This window comes from Myiozetetes cayanensis, unplaced genomic scaffold (assembly GCF_022539395.1).
Source record: "Myiozetetes cayanensis isolate MyiCay16 unplaced genomic scaffold, myiCay2020 scf10, whole genome shotgun sequence".
Lineage (NCBI taxonomy): Eukaryota > Metazoa > Chordata > Aves > Passeriformes > Tyrannidae > Myiozetetes > Myiozetetes cayanensis.
In genome coordinates, this window is record NW_026086605.1 from 16,756,065 (window position 1) to 16,768,182 (window position 12,118).

General features: G+C 35.8%; 1 protein-coding gene across 7 annotated transcripts in view; it reads left to right on the top strand.

The window, feature by feature from the left end:
- The window catches only part of PLCE1 (phospholipase C epsilon 1), a 151,322-nt gene that overhangs the window by 96,149 nt on the left and 43,055 nt on the right, over positions 1-12,118 (top strand). For all 7 annotated transcript variants that reach the window (XM_050305833.1, XM_050305836.1, XM_050305838.1 and 4 more), the window contains 2 exons: positions 9,622-9,767; positions 11,337-11,595. In XM_050305833.1, the coding sequence (XP_050161790.1) occupies positions 9,622-9,767; positions 11,337-11,595 (405 nt within the window). The remainder of the gene's footprint in view (positions 1-9,621; positions 9,768-11,336; positions 11,596-12,118) is intronic.

Sequence of the window (12,118 nt, forward strand, 5' to 3'; positions counted from 1 at the left end):
GATAAAGTTGACTTAATGCTCTATAGTTTGCTATTCACTGCATTCTTATGGTTTAATAGGGGATGAAATTGTGCAGGTAGCAAAAAAAAAAACAGCATAAAATTTTGTAGATGGAAAAGAATGTGTATTAATTCCCAGTGAACTTCCTGATTCCTGGGCAAAGAAGAATCAGTGAGTGAATATTTAGCATGTTTTGAAGTGTTCCTGACTCTTACACATTATTAAGATTTAACAACTAAAATAGTGTAAATACATTGTCTTCTCTCACCTACATAAAAGTTGCAACTACAATATTCAGTCTTAGAACCTAAAAATAGTTTAAATTAGCTCTAGTTAGAGTATTTAAGAAAACACTGTGGCTGGTGCACAGCTGGGGAGGAGTCTAGCTGCTAACCCAGCTAGGACTGTCCTTCCTGTGGTGCTTCTCTTACGGTGATCACCAGAGTGAGGCCGGTGGAAAAGAGGAGCAGTGGCCAAGCTCAGGTCTGACCTGGTGAGGCACCACTGCCAGAGCAGTTCTAGAGGACAAGCTGTAGTTGCTGTACCAATTAGATGGGCCATCATTGTGTTCTGACATTGAGGAATCACAGGGTTGAAGAGTAAGTAGGTGGTGAAGAAGTCTTGTCAGAAATGTGTGGTCTGTTCCATACCGATGAGAATTTTAGCATTAGAGTTGCCTTTTGATAAAATAGCCAGCATTATCTTTTACCCTTAAAGGTTTGTGACTTTACAGTTTTTGTAGTCTGTCATTACTTGTTTGATAATGCTACAGGATAGTTTTTTATGTAATTTGAATTAATTCCTAAATATTCAGTGCATAGATTCTATGGTATTTAGAGAAATAGATTATTTTAAATAAAATCTGGAATAGCTTCTTTAAAATATAGATGTTATATGTTTAAATGGAGTTATTGTACAATACTTACTGCTTGTAATAAATCACTGTTTTGCTATATGCTTTATCTTGTGGTGGAGTATATCAGTTGCCAGAGCCAATCACCAGTGTGAACTTTCAAAATGTCTTTGTTTATAAATGGCAAGAAAATTCTTGTGCAAAGAGTCATGATTTTGTTGGCTAAAGTCAGTGAGCATTTGCTGATTTTTTTTGGCATTGCCTATAGAAATACTGAAGTATATTTATAATGTGGGAGCCAAAATTACTTTTAGGATGACAGGCTTCTGATACGTAATGGGGAAAAAACAATTCCATGCCATTATTCTGTTAAATAGTAGTTAAATTATTTGAGGATTTTTCAAAAAGCATTATGCTTTTTAGTATTTTTTTCTGACAGTATATGTTAATGAGGAACACTTTATAACACTTGTTTAAAATGTCGGTCAGTATATCATGAAGATTTTGGGCTACATGCATTCAATATCACCAACTGTAAATAAAGTCTGTAGTGTTTAAAGCTTCATTAAAACTGTAGTTGCATGATAGTGGAGACTTGGGCACACCACATACTTTTTGGTGAGTCACAGCTGATGCTTCATTTGCTGCTAATAATATCAAATTGATCATAGAGTCTTATTAGAGCAAGACAGTAGACCAAGCTAAGGACAAATATTCTTTCCTTTACTTAATGTAATTAAAAGCTGATTCTGAATTAGTGGCCTGTGTGGGAGGATTGAAGTGAAATATAGTGACATCTACCTTTACAAAAGTATTGGCTTTTGCATTCTCTAAGACTGTGCACTTAATAGTAATATATTTTTCTGCTCTGATAGAGCCCTGACTACCAGAAGTTCAGTTTCCTTGGATGTAAAACTGTGGGAAGAAAGTGTTAGGGAGATTCTGCAGTTAGCAGAGCCTTGGTAGCTGGGAACAAATTAGGAAAATGGTACCTAAGTGTGTTTTGGGACCCTGAGAACTGTAACTTACTTTTTTCCATCTCTCCTTGTGGCCTACTTTGAGTTTCTCTTCTTCATTTAGTTCTTTTCTCTGATTCCTGTGTGACATGAGTTCACCCTGCTTTACCTTGAGTGATGTGGTCCTTACTCAGTATCATATGCCACAGTTTTCCTGGGATTCTGTTTCTTTTCCTGTATCTTTACCTTCCCAGACTCTTGCACCTTTCTGGCTTTTACTTCCACTCTTCTGCCTCTCACCAGCAAAACAACTACAGAAACACAAGTCCAATGGACATGTTGTAAATGTTTATGTAAACATTTAAAATAATTTCAATCGTTGCTTTATATAAACACGAGAGGAGTCTCTTTTAAGTTGATCTTTCTGGCTACATCTTCAAGTAACAGAAAAGGAATAAAACTTAAACCAAAATGAAACATTTCATTTTCCATGCTGAGATACGCATACAAATCAAATGTGATGTCATAGATGGAAAGCTGCACCAGACTGAAAGATCATTCAAACATCTGACTGAAGGTAGTCCCACTACTGAACTAAAAATGCAAAATAAGAAGTTGAATATGTAAGGTGATTTTTTTTAAAGATATGATTGCTATAAAATAAGCTAAGAAGGTAAAAAAGTTAGAATCACTCCAGTATAGCACTGCTATGGGGCTGGGTTAAGTGATTCTTATATTCAGTAAAGTTAATTAAAAATATGGCTATTTAGGACACTTAGAGATGCTAGTTTTATTTTTAATAGTTTCATTTTGTAAGGTTTTTTTCATTGTTCATTCAAAACACAAAATCAAACCTCACTAGCAAAACAGAGACATATCATTTTACTGAAATAATGGAATGTAAATAAATATTGCACTCTGTCTCTCAGTTCAGCATTTTTTTGCAATGCCTAAATGGGTTTGCATAATGCTTTTAAAAAGACTGTGTTTGTACAAATATCAAACTGTTTCCAGTCCTTGTTTGGAATTGTGTTTAATCAGATTTAAAATGGTAAATGTTCTCTGTAAGGTTATATAATTTCACTCAAGCATGTAAACCATCTGTGCATAAGAGATGCAATTTAAAATACTCACATTTTAAAAATGCACCTGAAAATTATTCTACGTATTATACCAAAAGCCAAAAAGATTTTAGTAATTAAACTTCAATGAAATCCACATAAAAAACTCCAGTTCTGTGTTATGCACTGTGATCCTTATATTCATCTGTAAGCACTGGTAGGTTTGTGCACAGTTAGCAATGCAAGGGAACTTATTACAGGCAGCAGTCAGTGCTAATGCTGCATGCTGCTAGTGGGTTTAAAGTATTTTTTTAAAGAGAGAAATTGGAGTACACTGATACACTGAGAATTTTGCTTTTAAGCAAGGTAATGGATGCTTTTCCCTCTGCCATAAATACCACATGATATCTGATGAGGGTTATTTTTTTACATGGATTTTTCATGTTCTTCAGATTTTACTTAAATTTCGTGCTTTTTATCAAACAAAGTTATTAAAAGCAGAATGATTTGATTAAATGGGTTAGATTGCTATGCTTATCCTTTGGACACCTGAAAAATCATCATCTTGTTTTGTATTCAGAGTCTTTTCACACACAGACTTCACTTCATCAGTATCAAAATTTCTTCCTTTCTTGCTCCAATGTAGACAGTAGTTAAATCAGCTACAGTTTATTATAGAAAGATATTATGGCTAATTTTCATGTTAGGTGTTGAGAAGGTGTGTACTGTAATCTTACTTCGTGGTAAAGCAAATGATTTTGTTTGCTAGCAGTGGTGTTAAACTTCAGGCAGAGATCTGTGTTAGCTAATTTCACCTCTGAAAGCTGCATCTCTCAAGTATTTTGAAGTTCCTAAAAATGTAATATAAAAATAGAAGTCATTATTTCTTCTACGTAGCATCACCCACTGAAGTATGTAGCTTGGGAATTGCTGTAAAAGCCTTAAAAACGTAAGCACTTGAGAAATGAGTGTAAAACACTACAAATGACAAAATGCTACGCTTTGTAGGTGGAGATTGTTAATAATTTTCCGCCTCAATGCCTATCCCCACCGCGTTTACATTCCGATAAAATATAAACAATAAATTCATTCCCATTTAAAAAAAAAATCATATAATACATTCTCTAGCAACTGTATAAAGGATAGTAAAGAATTATATATATGTACATATATGTGAATTAGTACAATCTTGAGTATTAGAAGAATAAAATAAGAGAATGAGTAAATAAAATCCATGACAAATTTAGGAATAGAGTTAATAATTCAACATGTGTTAAACGCTGTTCCGTCCTCTGTCATACATGTAGCAGGGCTCCTGTAGAGTCCTGTAGGGTACACTTAAAAAGACTTTAAGGTCATGTGCCATAACTTGAGGATCAAGTTCCATCATGGGAGTCTCTTTTACATCCTTCAGATTTTATTCATAAAAGTGTCAGTAATAAAGTCTGTCCTGCCTCTGACAAACTGGGAGATTTTTGCCTTCATGGAGACTTAATCATGGAGACTTAGTTCAGTGATTAGGTAATCAAAAACATAGGCTCATATTATTTTTTTAATCACAGGTGTAGATTTCCCATGTTTAAAAGTAAAAAAAAATTAACACTAAGTTATAATATGCCTTTCCAAATGCATTAGCAATATCTAACTTGAATTTATTTGAAATTTTTGATCAAAGTAAGAAAAACCTAAAAATGTTTTAAAAAATCATTGAAAAGAATAATTTTTAGTGCAGTTAAAATAGTAAGGGATGATATAAAAAGATAATTTCAGATAACGTGAAACTGTACAGATCTTTTTGTCCTACTGTACTTGCTCAGTACAGACATCTGGTGCAGGTCCTGTGAGCTCAGATTCAGATTTGAAGGAGACTCCTGTAATTCTGAAAATTTGCAAATAAGGCTACTTTACTATATGTCTGAAATGATTTTGGCACAATGTTCTCAGTGCTTTTCTGTATTAGGGCACTGGAAAATATTTAAATCTTAACTAAGTATGTATTTGGTTGGATTTTGCTTGTTTAGTACTTAACATTACTATGCAGTAATCCTGAGGGACACTCATTTTTATCCATCTGAATGAAAAGACTGATGTTGCTATCAACTTGTTTGAGTGGATCGTGTTTTAATTTATTACATTTCTCGTGTCTTGTAATCATGTGGATTATAGTAACAAAGCCAGGATACATTTTCTCATACTTTTCAGGCTCATCATCAGTGCAGCGGAAATCTAATTATAGGTTTGCTGTGGTGACTTCTGTTCTGAAGGGAGTTTAAAATGAGTTACGTAAACAGAACTATGTAAGTCAAGTGTGAAAAAAAGTAAACTAAGGAAATAATGATTACTGTGTTGATATATACATTGTGATCTGATGTTAAAGTGCTGTCTAACACAAAAATGTGGTCCAAAAAGCTTTACTGCTCAGTCTGAGAAATACTTGCAGTGTATTTCGGTCTCCTTGGCAAGGCTAACACTGTGCACTCTTTTGGCTGGGATGTGCTGTCTGTGGTCCCGGCACTGCCTGAGTTGTGTAGCAGCAGTGTAGTGTAGTGGAAGCTTGATAACCAGGCAGCTGGCTACCTGGTGGGGCTTCATCCTCAGCTGAGGTGTTCCTCAGGTGTGATGCAGCTGGGGAGGAAACTCTGCAAGCCAACCAAGAGGGAGCTGCTGGAAGAGGAGGTAGTGTAGTGTTCTGTATCCAGCTGGCTGAAGTGTCCAGAAATCAGAGCCTGCCAGCGTGGAGCTTCCCTTTGCTCCCTTCCCCCTGCTAGAAACCCCCTGATTTTGGTGACAGAGAAATTGTGCCACTTCAAAATACTGTCTGTGATATTTGCTTGTCTAAGTGGAGAAAACAGGATTCTGAATTCAACTTTCAGATTAATTCCATAGCCACCAAGAAATAAGTACCTATGCAGAGTTGTCCTCCACTTTTCTTCTGTGTGAGGTGCATCTAGCTCAGGTGTACATGGACAGCATCTGAGGAGTCCCACTTCTGAACTTCCATTTGAATGAAGATCATGACAAATTTGTTATTTCTTGAATACTGTCAGTGCAGAAGAAACTTATGCCTCCCAGGCAGCAAAAATTTAGTGTATGCATTGTCAGGTATTTTGGGGATCAAGTGGCAACTACAGAGACATTTGAGAATGTCAGTGATGATGGAGGCATACCTTTGAGGATATACTGTACATTCCTCACATATTTATCAGTAAATCACAAAATTAAAGAGTATATTTTAATTGATACAGTTGTGATTCCTCTGAGCTGTCATTCATGGTTTTTCCTGAAGATTGCGATCCTTTCAACTCACCTGCAGTGAGTTGTAACAACACCTTCAATGTTGTTTGTACATCAGTCATTTTGACTGTGGCCATTATGAGTAAACGCCTCAAATTAATGCCAAACTATTCCAGTATGCATTTATTGAAGAGCTTTTGAATATTGTTCTTCACGATAAAGTTCTTGGGTCCATCATTTCAGTCTGCCAGGGCAGAATAAAATCTTCAGGGAGTTCAGAGCTGGGAAGTGATCTGAGCCAGCTGAGATTCAGCTTTGATTTTCTGCACCTTTCAAGCCTATTGATTCAACCAGATCTCCCACTTTCAAAATTTCTATAAGTAAAATCCCCCAGGCATTTTAAGTGGATAACTGATAGTTCTGCTTATTAATTTTGTGTTTGTTTCCTAACTGGGCTTTAACTTTTGGGAAAGACCTCCACTGTGCTGTTATCTGACTGAACTCTTTTCCCTTTCCATCTGTCTTCACTAAAAAAACTAGGAGTAGAAAACTGTTGCAGATGTTAGGCACAGCACTCAGCAGGAACCTCACTGAATGAAAAGGGATGACATTTGTGCACAGCTCCTTTCCTCTGCTCCCTCCTTTCTGACAGTACTGCTGCATTTTAATCATCTCTGTTCTAATCTTGCTGATGAATTCTCCCAAGAAATCAGTTTTGGGGTACAAGGCTAATACATGTTTTGAGAAGCCCATAATCCCCTTTTCTAGGGTCTGTATGATACATTCAGAATCAATCAGCAGTCTCTGAATATTTCATAGAAAAGCTTTATAGAGACTTTATGCTCTTCTGAACCACCAGTGAGGTCAATTTATACTCCTGGCTACTGCTCGATACTCTATAAAAGTCAAAACAGTCTGTAGCATATGTACAGGAACCATTCTGTTCCATTCCTAAATTCAACATGTGAAACAACATGAATGAAATTTTTCATTATCTACTCCTCACACTTACCCTGATCTCCAGGAAAAATGAAAATACGGAAGTTTCTAAAGCAGGCGAGTTTTCAGGAGTGGATTGTATTTTCAGATGCTCAGTTCCTCCCCTGATTCTGCCCAAACTCCTATGTCTGCCTTTGCCCGTTCTGTTTTAAAATTTAGAGATTCAGACACTTTATTTTTCTTTCTTGTTTAGCAGAAGATTCTTTAAATATTTTCTATTCTTCCAGTAAGTCTATTGTTGTCCTGCAAGGGGAGTGAGCATAAACTTCATGGTGCCTTTTGTACCCTTTTTGTGCTTGTACATGTACATACGGTATCTGGAGGCTGCAAAGGCTTGTTCATGCTGTCATTTATCATTTTTTGTTTGCTTTTACAGATTGTTTGTAAGAGTTCATCATAACTGTTTATAGCAGTCCTGAACTCTCTATTAAATAAAATTTCAACAAGTGGTTGCCCTAGTTTCAAGGTTTCCTCTTAGTGGGGAGTCTGAAGTCAGTTGCCTATTTAGACATTCTTTCTCAGTTTTGAGACTGTTTTCTCCTGATCATTATATCTTTACCACCTTAGATTAAAACATATGTGTTTAAAATTATGTTATTCTTTAAAATGTTTAGAATCATATTAATCAAACTGTCATTACCACACTTGGTATTTCATACCAAACAAGTATTGGATTTTTTCTGTGAGATTGCATGTTTAGCATTTGCATTCCCTAACAGAACCATTTCTGGAAAATGGGAATAATATCCAAAAACAACATGTAATTTTATTCCAGCATACACAAACAAATCTGTGCCAACCCTGAATTACAGACCTGACTGTTTTGTTTCATGATTTCTGATTTCTAATGGATTTATTTTATTACCTTTTGTTCTGGTTTTGCCCTTATTTGACCCCCTTGTCATGCAGTGCTCTGGTTGTTTTGGTTTTTTTTATATTTTTCCATACCTTCATGCTCTTCAGGTATACACTTCTTTGTTGATGCAGTTTTTGTATTTTAGGAATAACAATTGAACACTTCAAATAAAATTTCAGCTGAATTCAAATTCTCATTCTGAGCTGCTGCAGTGATTAGTCTGTTGTCCCCTTATCCGCACATCCCATTAAAGCATCCCCATAGTCGTGGTATTCATTCCTGAGTATGTCCTCAGTGAATTAATTTCTATTAATTTCTCCAAGAATTCAGTCCTAAAAATGTGACCTTTTTTTTTTTGGTACAGACATATATATTGCATATATTGGAACTATGACTTGTCTTCTCATCTGGACATTTCTCATGTATTGCTGTTGAGTGATTTGGGCATCAGAAAGGTTAAATAGTAACTTAGATTCTTCATATTCTTTGACTGTTCTCCCTCAGGAGTGGGAGGGTCAAAAACACTGAGTCTGTATGGACATGCCTAAAGGGAAACCCTATATATTTTCAGTGGGCTTTTTTTTTTCTGTGAGTACTAATGCACTTACATTTCATTTCACATGCTTGGTTTTTAAAACAAAAGTCTATGCCTCCTGAGGGGTGAACTAGCTTTTTCTAATTTTTATAAGCATCTCCTCACACTGGTATTGTCTGTAAACACTTGAATCCTTCAGGACCGAAGAATGGAACTCAGTGTCAGTAAACAAATCACGTTTATTGCCCCCTAAGTGTTTACACAATGACAAAAATCAAGCCTCCAGAGAGTCATATTGTAAAAAGAAACAGTTGGTTTAAATTAGGTTTCCATGTGAAATATAACTACTTTTTATGGTTGTTGTGGGAACATAAACTGGAAAGAAAATCTGCACACTGATAAAATGAAGATTTGATTTTTATTTGTTTAAATGCAAACACAGTCATGTACTAAGTTGATTTCTGATTCTGGCATTAATTATTCATCAAACAGAAGTTGCTCATATGGTCACACTTAGAAAGAAAGGTGTTTTCTTTTTTTGTTTACTTCATTTGTGATGACACAAACAGATAATGTGAATTATCTCAAAGTTCGATGCATATAGAAATTAACAAATTTGTGCATTAAATAAATCTACCAGTTTTGTGAAATTAACCCAAACCAAAAAAATTCCAGTTTATCAACTTTTACTGTCCATGTTGAAAGAACAAGGGTTATTCAGTGTGAGGCTGAGATTTGTAAGCCATGTGAATGAGAATTTACACTGCAGATCTCTCCAGCAGCTTTAGAAACCAGCTCTAGCTTAAGCTGTCCATTTTCTTCTGTGGCCTCAATGCATATTCAGAATATCTTATATTAAGATGCAGTAGTTCTTTGTTTAATAGAAGTTTTTCTGGAGTAGTTAATAATTGAGCTGTTGTAATGTGGATATGTCTCTGTATAAGTTGTGTTTGCAATGCATATGTGATTTGGCCATGAGTGTATAGGTGGAATTTTGACTGATAACCTCCTGATGGAAAAAAAAAACCCACCAAACAACAAAAACCCCCACATTATCTGTCAAGTATACATGAATGCTCCAAGTGACATTGCTTTGTTTGACCGTACTGTCTGGTTTATTTTACAAGGTGAGCTCGTGGGTTACCTGGCTGATCCTGACTGCAGGTTCTATGGAGGAGAAACGAGAAGTCTTCTCATATTTAGTACATGTGGCAAAATGCTGCTGGAATATGGGCAACTACAATGCTGTAATGGAGTTTCTGGCAGGGCTAAGGTACTGGCAACTGTTTTTTTTAAATGGCTTTTCAGTGATAGATTACACTTCAGCTTCTGTTAAGCAGATGTCCCTGGAGAACAATGAAGTAAACAGAAATCTGTGGCTAAATCACATCATCTCAAGTGACTTTCTAGTAATCCCTTTTGGAAAAATGAAGCATGCTAAATGCTTTTTTTTCTCAAAATGCACTGGAGACTCTTACCAGTTCTCATGGTACATGCTGAATATGTTGCATTAGAAAACATCTCTCTCTTTTTTTTTTTTTAATAGAAGTTTATTAAATGTGAAAAGAAAATGGGAAAGCAGTTGTGGTTTATCTAGTGAGCTACAACTAATGTAACTTGGGGTAGGAGTCTCTGCTTGCTTCCCTATGGAATTACAGGTTCACCATGCAAGGCTGGGTGAGCCAGAAAGCAGTGCCTTAGGACTGGCAGTTCACAGGGCAGCAAATGGGACCAAACGAGGAAGAGTTAAGATCAGATTTCCCTCCTCTTAGCTTTAACCCTCCTTGTATATAGTGTTTGTGTAACAAGGCTCTAAAGTGTTTGCATTGCTGTTTCTCATGGTTTAGTAAGGATTCTCAATAAGCTATATGTTTGTATTTTTGGTATATAAAACATATTTGAAACACTCATAGGCGTGGGGAATGCATTTCAGCAGAATTACATCCACAATCTGCAAGCCATGTGAGTTATGAGGGAAAATGCAAAGCCAATTAAGGGCTTAATTTTATCTCTAAAGCATCTGCATAGCACAAGGGAAAGAGAGGAGTGGAAGGCCAGTGCTGATTAGTAGTGTTTCTGGGACAGGGACAGAAAGTGGGGTTAAGGGCATTCTATTGTGAGCATTTCTATAGACCTTTTGATATGTCTGAAGCCAGAGGTGGGCAGAAAGGCCATATAATTGCACAGACATACAGCTCAGATGGTGAGAGAACTCCCAGAGGTACTCACAGTTCTTGGAGCTATTTCTGTTTGAAATTAGAGTTTCTTTTCAGCTGCAGCTCTACACTGGTGCCTGAGAGCTGAAACCTGGTCTTGACTTCCTTATTTCCGTGAAAATAAATAATTTGTGAACAAAACAGAAAAAAATAATTTTAATTTTGTAAAAATACATTTGATTAAAAAACACCAGCTTTTGCTAACTTTATGGATGGCTCATAAAATAATTACAAGAATGTGTAAGAAACAGTCTGATTTATCTTTGTGTGATTTTCTTAATCTTTTCTTATTTCTTTCTAGGTCCTTAGAAATTTTAGGCAATGGCATAATGGAAGTGTTAAAAGGCCTGCTGGTATATTTTACACAGCTGGGCTTTTGTTAAAATGTGGCCTGTTACTCCAGTAGATCAGACTGCTTGTGTCTCCCTTTTAGCTTTGTTCTTTAATAATTCTGAGGACAGAAATATCTTAAAAATAATGACCTTGATTTCATTCATTCATTTGTTCATTCATTCATTTCTGAGCAATGATAGTTTCCTCTATTACATATATGCTGTGGGTATTGGACTTGAAGGTAAATTGTTTAAAATTTTTAAAATATATATTGTGATCTCTTTTTGCCATAGGTCAAGAAAAGTCTTAAAAATGTGGCAATTTATGGACCAGTCTGATATTGAAACCATGCGAAGTCTGAAAGACGCCATGGCACAACATGAGTCATCATCTGAATACAGGAAAGTGGTCAACAGGGCACTCAATATTCCAGGCTGTAAAGTTGTTCCTTTCTGTGGTGTATTTTTAAAAGAGCTTTGCGAAGTTTTGGATGGAGCATCAAGCCTAATCAGACTCTGTCCACGATATAACTCACAAGAAGAAACATTAGAGGTAAATGAGATAAGTGTTCTAAGATGTTATGTTTGTAGCCATCCAGTGCTTTATTTTATGTAATTTTATACAAAGGCATCATTTAATTCATATTTTCTAAACCAGGTAGTTATGAGACTGTTGAATTACATGGACCTGGATTTAATTTCCGTAGTTACTTAGCGATTTAGGTTTGGTTGTTTATATGTAGTGCAGTATCAGAATACTGAGAAATTAGCATTAGTAGCAAAGGATCATGTTTATACTTTGGGTAAAGTAAGTATGTAGAGCCTTAATTATTTTCTGTTAAATGCTCTGACCTTCCACTTAACCTGTTGTGGATTGAAAAGTTTTCAGTTCCTTAAAAATGCAGTTTAGTAGGACAATGGATCAATCTTCTCCTCCATGGAAAGAAACAGTTCCTTTGAGTTTTATCATTTTGGCTTTAAAAGAAAAATGCCCCTGTTAGATGAAGAGATTAAGACTCAGGCTTTTTAAAAGTTTTCAGGAATTACTGTAATTTACGTTACTTGATTTATGAAGT